The sequence below is a fragment of the Monodon monoceros genome, unplaced genomic scaffold, assembly GCF_005190385.1.
Source record: "Monodon monoceros isolate NGI ecotype Baffin Bay Population unplaced genomic scaffold, NGI_Narwhal_1 Super_Scaffold_12, whole genome shotgun sequence".
Lineage (NCBI taxonomy): Eukaryota > Metazoa > Chordata > Mammalia > Artiodactyla > Monodontidae > Monodon > Monodon monoceros.
In genome coordinates this window covers 886,650-900,908 of record NW_021703768.1, presented here as the reverse complement: position 1 = coordinate 900,908, position 14,259 = coordinate 886,650, and the positions used below count along the sequence as shown (strand labels likewise).

Here is a 14,259-nt window from a genome sequence, read left to right as displayed (position 1 = left end):
GCCCACGTGTGTCCGCGTCTGTCCCTTTCTCTGCTGTGTCCTGCGCATCCCGCCCTCCTCCTGGTCCACTCTTCCCACACCATCCCCACCCTGGGAAAGGGTCTGCTGCGTGGGGCTGGGGGCTTTGCGCGTCGCCTAGGAGAGCAGGTGGGGACCCTGCTGAGTGGCCACATTCTCCCCAGACCAGCCCCCGTCCCCGTGCCGCGGGGTGCAGTGTCCATTCGGGGCGATGTGTGCTGTGAAGAATGGGGAAGCCGAGTGTGCGTGTCAGCGAGCGTGTTCAGGCATCTATGATCCCGTGTGTGGCAGCGACGGCGTCACGTACGGCAGCACGTGCGAGCTGGAGGCTACGGCCTGCGCCCTTGGGCGGGAGATCCGGGTGGCTCGCCGAGGACCCTGTGGTCAGTGGTGGATGAGTGGGTCTAGCTGGGGGGGTGGCCGTCCTCGTCACCGTGGTGATGGAGCCTCCTCCCCAGACCGCTGTGGGCAGTGCCGCTTTGGAGCCCTGTGCGAGGCTGAGACCGGGCGCTGCGTATGCCCCTCCGAGTGCGTGGCCTCGGCCCAGCCCGTGTGTGGCTCTGACGGGCGCACATATGCCAGCGAGTGTGAGCTGCACGTGCACGCCTGCACACGCCAGATCGGCCTGCACGTGGCCTCGGCTGGACCCTGCGGTGAGTGGGGCTGGGGGCGCCCGGCGGGCTGTGGTCCCGTGGCCTCGGCTGGACCCTGCCGTGAGTGGGGCTGGGGGCGCCCGGCGGGCTGTGGTCCCGTGCCTCCTCCACCCAGTATCAGCTGAGCCCCCACCCGGCCCCGCCTTCTGCAGAGACCTGCGGAGACACAGTGTGCGCCTTCGGGGCCGTGTGCTCGGCGGGGCGGTGCGTGTGTCCCCGGTGCGAGCGCCCTCCGCCCGGCCCCGTGTGTGGCAGCGACGGCGTGACCTACCGCAGTTCCTGCGAGCTCCGCGAGGCGGCCTGCCAGCAGCAGATGCAGATAGAGGAGGCCCGGGTGGGGCCGTGTGAGCAGGGTAGGCTCGGGGGCAGCTGGTGTGGGCTGCTGGGCGCCAGCCTCGGCCGGGACCCCGAGATGACCTGGCCTCCTCCCTGCAGCCGAGTGCGGCTCGGGAGGCTCGGGCTCTGGAGAGCACGGTGAGTGTGGACAGGAGCTGTGCCGGCAGCGAGGCGGCATCTGGGACGAGGACTCAGAGGACGGGCCGTGCGTCTGCGACTTCAGCTGCCGGAGCGTCCTGAGGAGCCCGGTGAGGCCCCCCCCCTCCCCTGACTCCCACTGGGCAGTGAGGCAGGGGCCGTGGCCGCCCACACCTGCCCTGACACCCTTCCTGCAGGTGTGCGGCTCGGACGGGGTCACCTACCGCACCGAGTGTGAGCTGAAGAAGGCCAGGTGTGAATCGCGGCCAGAGCTGTACGTCGTGGCCCAGGGAGCCTGCAGTGGTGAGTGGGCGTGCGGGCGTGTCCGGCTGTGTGTGGGCACACATGTGCCTGTTCAAAGGTACGTGTGCCCACGGGTGTGAGGCTTGTGGGGGTCCATGTCTTGTCCGAAGTTGTTGCGTGGATGCTGTGGTGGGCGTGTGTGAACACGTGTATCGTGTTTGCAGTGTGTGCTGTTAGTGTATATCCGCATTTGTGCAGCTGTGGTACGTGGACGTGTGTGCCTGCCGCTCAGCAAGTGTGCACTGAGCACCTACTCTGTGCAAGGGGGCATCAGTGAACCAGTGAGGCCCACCCTCCAGGCACTTCTTCTTCTGGGAGACTGATGGTGACCGGCAATCGTTGAATCTTTGTGCACGCACCAGTTCTCCTGTATGTGTCTGTGCGCGGGGGAATGTGGTGTGCGTGTGTGCCTGCCACCTTGCAGAGGCCTGCTCATCCGAGCATGTGGCTCTGGTTGTATGTGTGTGCACGGAGCTTCACGTCCACGATCTGTGGGCGTTTCACATGTTGCTGGTACTCGGTGTGCAGACACGTTATCGTTCTCATGTGCGGTATGGGGTTCCCGCCTGTGACCCGAGCTGCAGACCCACAGGCCCTGGTGGGAGCCGGCATCTGGAGGGCTGAGTGGTGAGGGCGGGGGCGGTCGAGGCAGAGGGGCCGTGCCCAGGTGGAGCATCTGGCCCTGCCTGGCATCTCAACCCCTGCCCCTCCCTGCAGCCCCCACCTTGGCCCCGCTGCTGCCTGCGGTTCCCCTGCACTGCGCTCAGAGCCCCTACGGCTGCTGCCTGGACAACATCACTGCTGCCCGGGGCGTGGGCCTGGCCGGCTGCCCCAGTGAGTACCCGAGCCTGGCCCTGACCCGCAGCCAGGCAGAGCCACGCAGTTGCGGTGACCCTGCCTTGCCCTGGCCTTGCAGGCTCGTGCCAGTGCAACCCCCACGGCTCCTACGGTGGCACCTGTGACCCGGCCACAGGCCAGTGCTCCTGCCGTCCGGGCGTGGGGGGCCTCAAGTGTGACCGCTGCGAGCCCGGCTTCTGGAACTTCCGTGGCATTGTCACTGATGGCCGGAGTGGCTGTACCCGTGAGTGACGGGGCCCACGATCGGTCCCCAGCTGAGCACTGCTGCCTGCCCACCCTGTCCCTGCTTTCCTCATCCCCGCTGGCAGGGGCTGGGCCAGGCCCTGGAGCCTGCGGGGAAGCCGGGCACAGGTCTCAGCCTCCTCCCCTGCCTCCCAGCCTGCAGCTGTGACCCCCAGGGGGCTGTGCGGGACGACTGTGAACAGATGACCGGGCTGTGCTCCTGTAAGCCCGGGGTGGCTGGACCCAGGTGCGGGCAGTGTCCAGACGGCCGTGCCCTGGGCCCTGCTGGCTGTGAGACAGGTGAGGGCCAGACCTGGCACTGCCCCTGGCCCCCTGTGCTGGGGATGAGGCCGTCATAGGGACGGGGTTTCCTGAGCCAGTGGGCTCTCCCGTGTCTGTGCCCCAGACTCCCCGGCACCCAAGACCTGTGCTGAGATGCCTTGTGAGTTCGGGGCGTCCTGCGTGGAGGAAGCTGGCTCCGCCCACTGCATGTGCCCAACACCTGCCTGTCCAGGGGCCAATGCTACCAAGGTGAGGGATGGGTAGTGTGGAGGGTGGCAGGGGTGCGGAGGGGCCTCCCCCCAGCATCCGTGTCCTGTGCCCCAGGTCTGTGGGTCAGATGGAGTCACCTATGGCGACGAGTGCCAGCTGAGGACCATTGCCTGCCGCCAGGGCTTGGACATCTCTATCCAGAGCCTCGGCCCTTGCCAGGGTAAGGCCTCACCCACTGCCCCAGACTGACCAGGAAGGCCTGACCCCGCTCTGACCACCAGTCCCGCCACCTGGAATCTCCTCTCCTTACAGAAGACATCACTTCCGGCCCCCGTCCGACATCTGCCTCTGTGGCCCTCTCAGGGCTTGACCTGAGCAAGGCGCTGCTGCCTCCACCCAGCGCCCTCTCCCTGGCTCCCAGCAGTACCGCTCGACCCGCATCGCAACCTTGGACCACTGCCAGCGTCCCCAGGACCTCTGCAAGGCCTGTGCTGACCATGCCTCCCACGGCCGCCTCCCCGGCAGCCAGCCTCGTCACATCTGCCTTTGGCAGCGCCGATGGGAGCGGTGACGAGGAGCTGAGTGGTGACTTGGAGGCCAGTGCGGCTGGCTCAGGAGGTGAGCACAGGCTCCGGGACGTGGGGGCAGGGCCCAGGAGGGCTGCACCTGGGGCTGGGCTCAGACGGCACCTCCCCAGGACTCGAGCCCCCTGAGAGAGACAGCGCTGGGACCCCCGGGCCACCCATGGAGAGGGCTTCCTGCTACAACTCGCCTATGGGCTGCTGCTCAGATGGCAAGACACCCTCACTGGACGCAGAGGGCTCCAACTGTCCTGGTGAGTGGGTGGCCGGGGGCCTGGGTGGAGCGTGTGGAATGGCCTGGACACATCCAGAGATGCTGTCTCTCCTCCCGGCCACAGGCCTGTCCAGCAGGTGGGCACCCAGGCTTTGTGATCTTCTGATTTTAGCACACATGTGCAAGCGGTCTTGGGGATTCAGTACGTGCACACATAACGTGTGTTCTCGGCCCCCGCACACGCGTGGGTGCCCAGGACCCCGTGGCTAACCTGTTTTTCCTGTTGCAAGCCGGCCTGGGGCACTGCTCCGAGGAGTCTGTCTGGTAACCGATGCCAGCCCTGCCCCGGGGTCCGCACTAACCTCATGACCATCTGACTAACCACCACCTGCCCTGCACCCCACATGGCTCACTGCTGGGGCCTGTGCCCTCGGCTGGCCCAGAGGCCAGGCAGGTGCCGGGCAGGACCTCACTGCTCCCTCCCCCGCAGCCACCAAGGTGTTCCAGGGTGTGCTGGAGCTCGAGGGGGTCGAGGGGCAGGAGCTGTTCTACACGCCGGAGATGGCCGACCCCAAGTCCGAGCTGTTTGGGGAGACGGCCAGGAGCATCGAGAGCGCGGTAAGTGTGGGGCCGTGGCCAGGGTGGCAGCCCCTACCGAGCCACTGGCCTTTTTCCCAGGACAGACCCAGAGAAGCGCTGTGGGGGCGGGAGGAGGGCCCAACGGTCCAGCCTGGGCAGCTTCCCGGAGCCCTAACTCACTCTCCACCCGCAGCTGGATGACCTCTTCCGGAACTCGGACCTTAAGAAGGACTTTCGAAGTGTCCGCCTGCGGGACTTGGGGCCCGGCAACTCCGTCCGAGCCATCGTGGATGTGCACTTCGACCCCAGTGAGCCCCCACCCCAGTCCCCCCGGGAAGTGGGGGGCTGCCCTGACCTCCACCATGCTCAGGGTCCCTCCTCCCCAGCCACAGCCTTCAGGGCACCCGATGTGTGCCAGGCCCTGGTCCGGCAGATCCAGGCATCCAGGCGCCGGTCCCTGGGCGTGAGGCGGCCTCTGCAGGAACACGTGCGGTTCATGGACTTCGGTGAGAGCCTGGTCCAGCCGCCAGCCACAGCTTGTCCCCACCCTCCGTCCCCCACGCCGCGCACTGCGCTTGGGATCCCTGCTCCTTGCGGATCCTGACAGCTTCCCCTACCCCCAGACTGGTTTCCTGCGTTCTTCACGGGAGCCACCCCTGCTGCAGCCACAGCCAGAGCCACCACTGTGGCCCGCCTGCCACCTTCAGCTGTGACCCCTCGGGCCCTCTATCCCAGTCACACAAGCCGGCCCGTCAGCAGGATCACAGTGCCCTTCACCGCGCGCCAGCCCCCCACCCCTGCCCCTAGCCGTATGCCTGCACACCGGCCCTCGCCCCCAGGCATCCAGCAGCCCCCAAGGCCCTGTGACTCCCAGCCCTGCCTCCACGGGGGGACCTGCCAGGACCAGGGCTCAGGTGGAGACTTCACCTGCCGCTGCACAGCGGGCAGGGGGGGCGCTGTCTGCGAGCAGGGTAAGGTCATCCACGCGGGGGAGGGGCAGGGAGGCAGAGGGGGCCAGGTTGGGGAGGGCCGGGCCGCCGGGAGTGGGGGGCCGGGCAGGGGGGCCAGGCTGGGGTGAGCGGCCGGTTGGACTCCCTGGCCCAGCGCTGGGGACAGGGCTGGGGGTTTCGGACCGGCAGTCAGAGCCCGGGCAGCCGGGCCCTCTGTGTCCTCCACTGCCCCTCCGTCTCCTGCAGCACCGCGCCCCTCCGTGCCGGCCTTCGGGGGCCACTCCTTCCTGGCCTTCCCTACCCTCCGTGCCTACCACACCCTGCGCCTGGCGCTTGAATTCCGGGCGCTGGAGCCCCAGGGTCTGCTACTGTATAACGGCAATGTCCGGGGCAAGGACTTCCTGGCACTGGCGCTGCTGGGGGGCCGCGTGCAGCTCAGGTGGGTGGCGGGCGGTTGGGGGGGTCAGGGATGAGGGTGGGGGTTGGGGGGCAGGGCCAGCCCGTGGTCCTGGCTCCGTTTGGCTGTCCCAAGCGCCTGTTCCCGCCCCCCAGGTTCGACACAGGTTCGGGGCCCGCGGTGCTGACCAGCTCAGTGCCCGTGCAGCCCGGCCGGTGGCATCACCTGGAGCTGTCTCGGCACTGGCGCCAGGGCACTCTCTCGGTGGATGGTGAGACCCCTGTCCTGGGCCAGAGCCCCAGTGGCACTGACGGCCTCAACCTGGACATGGACCTTTTTGTGGGTGGCGTCCCAGAGGACCAGGCTTCCGTGTGAGCATGGAGGAGGGTGGTGTGGCCCTGACCGCAGACCCCCGACCTTGGCCCTGATCCCTGACTCTTGGGGTGGCATCCAGGAGGTCCAAGCTCCCTGTGGATAACAAAGGGGTTGGAAGTGTGGGTGTGGCCTACGGCTGTGACGCTGGCCTCAGCCCCAGCCCTTGACCGTGATCCTGATTCTGTCCTGATGCTGAGGACCAAGCTGCCATGTAATCACCAAGGAGGGGCTGGGCTGGCCCTGACCTTCAGTCCAGACCCTTGACTCAGCTCAACCCGCCTCCTGATTCTGTGGGTTGACTGTCCATCTTGTGAGGACCAAAAGAGGGGTCGGGGACAGGTAGCAGCCCTGACTCACGACCCCGGCTGACTGAGGGACGCCAGTGTCACAGCTGGTTGTGAGAGAGGACAGACAGCTCTGGTCTCTGGCCTGTGACCCCTGACCCTCTCATCTCGGTGGCAGGGTGCTCGAGCGGACCTCTGTCGGCGTTGGGCTTAGGGGCTGCATCCGCTTGCTGGACGTCAACAACCAGCAGCTGGAGCTGAGCAACTGGCAGGGGTCTGCGACCCGAAGCTCTGGAGTGGGCGAGTGCGGGGACCACCCCTGTGTGCCTAACCCCTGCCTCGGCGGGGCCCCGTGCCAGGCCCTGGAGGCCGGCATGTTCCACTGTCGGTGCCTACCCGGCCGCTTTGGTGAGGGCGGGCCCTGGGCCGTGTGCTGGGGGGACTTGTGTGTCTGTGCTTGGGACTCAGGCCTCCCGGGACCCCAACCTGCCTCCTTCCAGGCCCGACCTGTGCTGACGAGAAGGACCCTTGTCAGCCGAACCCCTGCCATGGGGCAGCCCCCTGCCGCGTGCTGCCCCAGGGCGAGGCCAAGTGCGAGTGCCCTCGGGGCCGGGAGGGCAGCCTCTGCCAGACAGGTGGGGACAGCGGCGCTCAGGGCAGGGAGGGCGGTGGGGGCTCTGGGGCTCTGGGGTCAGGGCCCGGCACCCTGTGTGATCCTCTCCTGTCCTCGCAGTCTCAGAGCGCGAGAATAGCCAGCCTTTCCTGGCCGACTTCAGCAGCTTCTCCTACCTGGAGCTGAAAGGCCTGCACACCTTTGAGCGGGACCTGGGGTCAGTTGGGCAGAGGGGTCGATGAGGGGAAGCGGCTCCCAACCCCATCCAGCCATGGGGTGAGGGGGCATCGAAACACCCCTGCCTGCCCTCATGTGACCCCAGGGAGAAGATGGCGCTGGAGGTGGTGTTCCTGGCCCGGGGCCCCAGCGGCCTGCTCCTCTACAACGGGCAGAAGACAGACGGCAAGGGCGACTTCGTGTCGCTGGCACTGCACGACCGTGTCCTGGAGTTCCGCTACGACTTGGGCAAGGGGGCAGCGGTCATCAGGTGGGCCGCACGGGGTGCAGGGGGCCGGCCTCAGGCCCCTGCCGGGCAGGCCGGCAGAGCCCCAGTGCGCTCACGGCGCCCCCCCCCCCCTCTCCAGGAGCAAGGAGCCAGTGGCCCTGGGCGCCTGGACCAGGGTCTCCCTGGAGCGAAACGGACGCAAAGGAGCCATGCGGGTCGATGATGGGCCCCGTGTGCTGGGGGAGTCCCCGGTGAGCTGAGCGAGTGTCTCCAGGGCTGCCCCGCTGCTCGCCGCCGCCCTCCCCCTCCCGGGAGGCGCGCGGCCCCGCCCCATAGCCCGATCTCACTGGACTGTTTTCTCTCCTCTGCCCTGGGCCTCTGTCTGTGTCTCCTCTCTGCTCTCACTGCTCCCTGGCCCTCGCTCTGCAACCCCACCCCGCTCGCTCTCCGCTCTCCGCCCTCCGCTCTCCGCTCTCCGCTCTTCGGATGCCAGAAATCCCGCAAGGTACCGTCTCCTCTCATCCTGCCTCCTTCCTCTTCTGCCGCCTCCGCCCCTAGCGTAGCTCCGCCCCCACTAAGCCCGTGTGGCCGTGTCTGTGATGAACGCTGCTTCCAGCAGGCTGGAGGGCGCGGGGTGGGTCATCACCGGCGGGCGGGCCCTGGTCTGGGGCTCGAGCTGTTCCTGCCCTGCCCGGTGGGTGGGCTCCACACCCCTCACCCCGCTGCACTTCCCCCCAGGTGCCGCACACTGTCCTCAACCTGAAGGAGCCGCTCTACGTAGGGGGGGCCCCTGACTTCAGCAAGCTGGCCCGGGCAGCCGCCGTGTCCTCTGGCTTGGATGGTGCCATCCAGCTGGTACGTGGGGCGGGGGCGGTGCCATGGTACAGTCTCGAGGAAGGGCCCATCCCAGAGAGGGCTTCTGTCCTCCTGGGATGGGGGCCGTCCGGGCAGGCTGGACAGAGGCTCTCACTCCCGTCCCCAGGTCTCCCTGAACGGCCGCCAGCTGCTGACCCGGGAGCACGTGGTGCGGGCGGTGGGTGTCTCGTCCTTTGCAGACCACCCTTGTACCCAGGCCGAGGGTCACCCTTGCCTCAACGGGGCCTCCTGTCTCCCTCGGGAGGCCTCCTACGAGTGCCTGTGTCCTGGGGGCTTCTCAGGGCTGCACTGCGAGAAGGGTGAGTGCTTCTGGCACAGGGCCAAGGCTGGACGGGGCAGGGGGAGCCTGCCCGAGGCCGCACTCACCCCGCTGTCTCTCAGGCCTGATTGAGAAGTCGGCCGGGGACTTGGACACACTGGCCTTTGACGGACGGACCTACATCGAGTACCTCAACGCCGTGGCGGAGAGGTAGTGTGCCCTCCGGAGCCAGGCGCCCCTCCGCCCTCCGCTCTCTGGTCCTGTCTGCGCAGCCGCACAGGGCTAGCTGCGGGACCCTCCACTCCGGCCCCGGCTCTGTGCCCACCTCCGCCCCTCCTCCACCCTCCTTCCTTCTCACTGTCTCTGTCTCTTTGATTCCAAGCGAACTGACCAATGAGATCCCAGCGTAAGTAGCTCCGCCTCCACCCTCACTGTCACCATCCTCTGCTCCCCACCCACCGGGCAGCACATCCCAAGGGTGGGCGAGGGCAGAACTTTCCATCCCCAGTGGAGGAGGACGGGGCTTCGGGGGAGCTGTTGGTGCTGCCGGGGCTCCGTTTCCCCGCTTGAAAGTGGGGAGCCGCCCCTTCCCAGATGCGTGGAATGCCCCCTGCAACTACTCCCCTCGCCGCGTGGCACCGGCACGGCGTGCGTGCGTGCACACACTTGCAAACGTGCACATTCGTGCCCACGTGTCTGTGTGCATACACGAGCACGTGTGTCTCAGTGTGCACACGAGTCCATGTGCTCCCGTGTGTGCGCACACCCGCGTGTATGGGGGGCCATCCGGGGGTCTCTCCCGACCAGGGGCCCTCGGTCTTCGTTCCTTGTCGCCCGTGCCCCAGCTGTTTCCCCTGCACCTGGCCTGGGCCGTACCTACCAGCTCTGTGTCTGCCCATGTGTGTTGCATGTGTGTCATGGCCCGGGCTCTGTGGTGGGTGGAGCCGACACCCCAGGGTCCTGTGTGTCTCCCGTGGATGCTTGCTCCGCCCGCCTTCCACTGGTGGAGACGGGGAGTGGGGAGGGGCTGCTGCTGGGTCCCGCCCCACCCCACACTACAGCCTGTCTGTGCCCCTGCTCACCTGCCTCCCTCTCTTCCTGCATCTAAGCCCTGAAACTCCGGATTCCAGGGCACTTCCCAGGTGAGCAGTGGCCCCTGGCCCCTGCCGTCTGCCTGTTGCCTTCCCATCTCTCTGAGCATCTCTCTGCCGAGCTGTCCCTGTGTCTGTCCACCTCACTCCTCTGATTGCCCGTCTGGCCCCACCTCCCACCATCCATCTCTCGGCCCATCTGTCCCACTGATGGTGTCCACCACCTGCCCATCCAGCTGCCCCGGTGGCACCACTAGCCCTTATGGCCTCTGTAGCCATGCCCCTCACCTTCCTACCACCCCTACCCCGTCCCCGCCACCCTCCCAAGAGGTCCTGACCAGCCCTCTGCCCACCAGCGAGAAGGCGCTACAGAGCAACTACTTTGAGCTGAGCCTGCGCACCGAGGCCACGCAGGGGCTGGTGCTGTGGAGTGGCAAAGCCGCAGAGCGGGCCGACTACATCGCACTGGCCATCGTGGACGGGCGCCTGCAACTGGCTTACGACCTGGGCTCCCAGCCCATGGTGCTGCGCTCCACCGTACCAGTCAGCACCAACCGCTGGTTGCGGGTCAGGGCACACAGGTCAGCAGGGAGCCTGGGGCCACCGAGAATAGCAGCGGGTGCTGCCTGGACTTGCCCGGCCAGGGCATGCCTGGCCACTCGTGGCTAGGGTAGGAGTTTGGTAGGGGGAGGAGGGCGAGGAGGGCTGGTGGCCCGACCTGAGGTCACTGCCAGCATGGGAGGAGGGATGAGAGGGTACAGGAGAAGCAGTGATGGCCAGGGAACCCCTGATCTGAAAGGGGTTTCCCCGCTCTACCCAGACGCCGGCTGGGGATATGTCCCTCTGGTCTGAGCCTTGGCCGTCCCCTCCAGCAAAGCTTGACCCACAGGAGGTCCCCCTGCCCTTGGCCATCTCGTGCTCTCCCGGGGTCAGTGCCACTCCATCCTGGCCCCCAGGGGTGACACTTGGTGACGGTCCCCAGGGTGTGGTGTTGGGGCGAAAGGGATGGAGGGACCTGGAGGATGGAGGACCTGGAGCCACCTGATGGCCTCACCCCACCCACCACGCCCCCAGGGAACAGAGGGAAGGCTCCCTTCAGGTGGGCAATGAGGCCCCTGTGACTGGTTCCTCCCCACTGGGTGCCACGCAGCTGGACACAGATGGAGCCCTGTGGTTGGGTGAGTGATTGGTCAGGGGGAAGCCAGGGGAGGGACAGCGAAGGGTCTCTGAGGGACAGGTCCCATCCCCTGGGGCTGACAACGAAGAGTGGCACCCGTGTCAGTGCTATCCAGGACAGCAGATGGGCTGGCTGGGGTGGGGCCCTCTCCCCTCCTGTCTTAGCCCCTGCCGTGCCCTGGGTGGTGTGGGGCCAGGAGGCTGGAGCTCGTCTGCTGGTCCCCTGGTCACCCCCGGGCACTGGCAGGCTGCAGGTAACTCACCTGGTCATTCAGATGCAGTGGGGCCCTCTGCCCGCCAGTGTCCGGCCTGCCTGTCACTGAGCCCAGTGACCTTTCCTCTGTCTTCCTGCAGGTGGCCTAGAGAAGCTGCCTGTGGGCCAGGCCCTGCCCAAGGCCTACGGCACGGGCTTCGTAGGCTGCCTGCGGGACGTGGTGGTGGGTCGGCGCCCGCTGAACCTGCTGGAGGATGCCGTCACCAAGCCGGACCTTCGGCCCTGTCCTGCCCCGTGAGCCACAATGCAGCCACGACCCACCCTGCTGTAATTATTTTCTATTTTTGTAAACTTGTTGCTTTTTTGATATGATTTTCTTGCCTATGTGTCAGCCGGAGGGACTGCTGGCCCGGCCTCCCTCCCGTCCAGGCAGGCGCGCTGCAGAGACAGACTTGGTGCCAAGGGACTCCAAGGGGTTGGGGGAGGAATGCTGCACATGGAGGGCTTGGCTCACTCAGCAGCCTTGGGGCGTGCCCCTCTGCCTTGGGACACCGTGTCCTGGCCTCTCAGGCTGTGCCTTCCCCAAGTATCCACTTGTGCTGGCCCCTGTGTTCTCCAGCCTGTCGGCAGGCCCCGCATACATACATTGCCCATGTTCCATCTGGCGAGGCCTGTGTCCCCAGAGCAGGTAGGCACTGTAGGGTTTAGGGTGCCCTTCCTCTGTGCAAGCCCCATGGGGCCTCTCTGGGTTCCCATCTGAGCCGCCCCTCCTCCCTGCCTATGTTGGGTGGGACCAGCCTCACCAGGGCCCGCTGAACCCAGGCCCCCTATGCCAGTCCTGTGAAACAATGTCACTGTTGAGGCCATGCTGTGCCCCTCCCTCCAGCTGAGTCCACCTTTCCCAGGGCACTGGAGAGCAGAGGCCGGGCACAGGCCTGTTCAGGGCACCCTGGCCCGCAGCTGGCCCTGCCCATCCACCCAGCCACCCTGGACATGGCTGTGTCCCCCCTCCTCCCCCCAAGGCCCCACGAGGAACCCTGAGAGGGCGTGGGGCCACTTGTGACGTGGAGGACGTCACTGCCTGCCTGCCTGGGGGGGGGCCAGCATCCCCTCCTGAGGATGCACGTCCAGGCCTGGCCACCAACCGCAGAGTCTTTATGTACTGGTTTTATTTGACAGCTGGGGTGGCAGGGCTGTTGTCTTTCCTGTCCTGGCCCGAGGGCAGCTGAGGACGCCGCACAGCAAATCTGTCCAGTTGTGGTGTGAGGAGGGGTTGTCCTTATCCAGGAGTGACCGGGGGCGGGCTGGGCGTCTAGGCAACAGCAAGGGGCAGGTGCGGGGTGGCAGAGATGGCTGCAAAGCCAGAGACACCTTAAACTGCAATGTTAGGTCTCATCTGGTCCCGTCCCCCCAGCCGCCCTCACCTGTCCTGGCAGGGGTGGCAGCCCCTCCCCCAGCCCCTCCCCCAGCCCAGCCAGGCTGTCAGGCTCAGAGGCTGCAGGAGCCTCAGAAGTCCTGTTACTAACTCCAATTTGTGTTTGTGTCAATCACCGTGAAATAAAGTCTGAACACTTGCAAGAGGTGCTTGCATCTGTCCACACCAACACCACAGCGCTCAACCCCGCCTGGCCCTGCGCTCGCCCACCCGGCCAGTTCCTGTCCCGGGAGCTCCTCGCTGAGCTTCATGGTGGCATGCAGGCTTCAAGCCCCCTCAGGTGGCTCTGGATGGAGGAGGGGGTCCTGTGCTGGGGTGGGGGCTGCTTTTGGCGAGGAGACCCTGAGCGGCGAGTGCGCACACTGTTGTGCAAGGGGCTGGCCGGGGGGGCCCGTGAGGCCTGCAGCCCAGGTCGCCTCCTTAGGGATGGCGGGCCTTGCGGGCAGGCTGCAGCCCCCGCCACGTGTGCATGTGTGTACGCGTCTGCACATGTACCAGCCTACGTCCGGGTGTCTGTGAGCACAGGATAGGAAGAGGGGCTGCGAGGAGAGCGGGCTGGCGGTACTAAGGGCAAGGAGGGCCTCTGGGGGAGCCAGGATGGGGTGGAGGTGAGGCCTGAGGGAAGGGGACCCTGGTGGGCCGGTGTGGGCTGGACACAGGGAGGGGGAGGCACTGACTGAGGAGCAGGGGCACCTGGGCAGGCCCCCTGCTGCGTCTGGAGTGGCTGGGCTGAGGGGCTGAGGCCGCCTGAGTGGAGTCCAGGAGGCCGTGGGCTACCAAGCAGAGGGGAAGCTGGGCTGAGGCCAGGCACATGAGGGAGTAGGTGGGCTCGGCTGAGTGAGGGGAGAAGAGACCCCCACGGTGGGAGGACCAGGAGAGGGTGCTCTGGGAGCTGATGCTTCCAGAAGGAGGAGCTCTCGGGGCAACAAGCGCTGAGGGTGCAGGACCCTCCATGTTGTCAGGACGGTGAGGAAGAGGAAAAGCCAAGGAGGGCGAGGGGCACTCCAACCTGCTCTCGGCACTGGTGGTGGTGATTTGGGATCAGGGCTTGCAAGCAGCAGAAGGTTCCAAGCTGGTGGTGTACCACTCCTGAAAAGGTGGGGGGGGGGGCGCGGCGTGGCGCTGGGCAGGCCCTGACAGTCCTAACGGGATCCCCAGGTTAGGAGCCCAGGCAAGGAAGGGTGAAACCCCCAGGCGACTGGCCAGCGGGCCCCAGGGAAAGCCGGCCTGGTGGGGGCAGTTGTAGCAGGAGCAAAGGCCCTGAGGTCAAGGGGGTGTCAGCATCACTTAGGAAGTGTGGCGACTAGGCGGGTGGCAGAGGTGGAGAGAAGGGGAGCCGGCAGCCCAAGCTAGGACGGCTAAGAGGGAAGAGCTGGTTATCACGTGGGCTCCCACCTCCGCCCCTCTGGGGTCCCCCTCCGGGACGCGGGGCCGGTGGGACCTGTTCCACCCGCTTCTCTAGCTCCGAGCCCCTCCACCCAGGGTGCGGGGAGTGCAGCCCCTCCTCCCCCAGGACGGAGGCGGAGCTCGAAAGGTTCTTGGAAGGAAAGCACCCAGGCGAACAGGACACATAATTAATCACTTAACGCGCCTCTCGGACCAGGGCCGCCTGGCGCCTTCGCCCTCCTAGCCCGTGATGTGGCGTGAGCCCCTCGTCCTGAAGCCCGGCGCCCTGGGGAACTGGTGCAACCTCCCAGTACCGTAGCGAGACCTGAGGGCGCGGCTCCTTTTAAGGGAGCTCGGGAGGGGC

At 66.8% G+C, this 14,259-nt stretch overlaps 1 protein-coding gene across 3 annotated transcripts in view; it reads left to right on the top strand.

Moving 5' to 3' along the window:
- AGRN (agrin) overlaps window positions 1–12,646 on the top strand; it is a 32,571-nt gene extending 19,925 nt beyond the window's left edge. The window contains exons 8-37 of one of the 3 annotated variants that reach the window (XM_029216958.1): window positions 183–401; window positions 477–671; window positions 824–1,024; window positions 1,107–1,255; window positions 1,343–1,448; window positions 2,166–2,282; window positions 2,365–2,529; window positions 2,685–2,828; window positions 2,935–3,059; window positions 3,135–3,240; window positions 3,333–3,638; window positions 3,718–3,855; window positions 4,306–4,433; window positions 4,588–4,702; window positions 4,781–4,900; window positions 5,018–5,365; window positions 5,591–5,783; window positions 5,897–6,112; window positions 6,579–6,808; window positions 6,901–7,035; window positions 7,134–7,230; window positions 7,336–7,500; window positions 7,598–7,709; window positions 8,197–8,313; window positions 8,441–8,633; window positions 8,716–8,803; window positions 10,041–10,265; window positions 10,505–10,612; window positions 10,759–10,862; window positions 11,215–12,646. In XM_029216958.1, coding sequence (XP_029072791.1) covers window positions 183–401; window positions 477–671; window positions 824–1,024; window positions 1,107–1,255; window positions 1,343–1,448; window positions 2,166–2,282; window positions 2,365–2,529; window positions 2,685–2,828; window positions 2,935–3,059; window positions 3,135–3,240; window positions 3,333–3,638; window positions 3,718–3,855; window positions 4,306–4,433; window positions 4,588–4,702; window positions 4,781–4,900; window positions 5,018–5,365; window positions 5,591–5,783; window positions 5,897–6,112; window positions 6,579–6,808; window positions 6,901–7,035; window positions 7,134–7,230; window positions 7,336–7,500; window positions 7,598–7,709; window positions 8,197–8,313; window positions 8,441–8,633; window positions 8,716–8,803; window positions 10,041–10,265; window positions 10,505–10,612; window positions 10,759–10,862; window positions 11,215–11,372 — 4,823 coding nt within the window. In that variant the 3' untranslated portion in view covers window positions 11,373–12,646. Of the gene's footprint in view, window positions 1–182; window positions 402–476; window positions 672–823; window positions 1,025–1,106; window positions 1,256–1,342; window positions 1,449–2,165; window positions 2,283–2,364; window positions 2,530–2,684; window positions 2,829–2,934; window positions 3,060–3,134; window positions 3,241–3,332; window positions 3,639–3,717; window positions 3,856–4,305; window positions 4,434–4,587; window positions 4,703–4,780; window positions 4,901–5,017; window positions 5,366–5,590; window positions 5,784–5,896; window positions 6,113–6,578; window positions 6,809–6,900; window positions 7,036–7,133; window positions 7,231–7,335; window positions 7,501–7,597; window positions 7,710–8,196; window positions 8,314–8,440; window positions 8,634–8,715; window positions 8,804–10,040; window positions 10,266–10,504; window positions 10,613–10,666; window positions 10,863–11,214 lie in introns of all 3 variants that reach the window. The other 2 variants (XR_003792687.1, XM_029216959.1) reach the window with 2 other exon arrangements.
- Window positions 12,647–14,259: the final 1,613 nt, after the last annotated feature.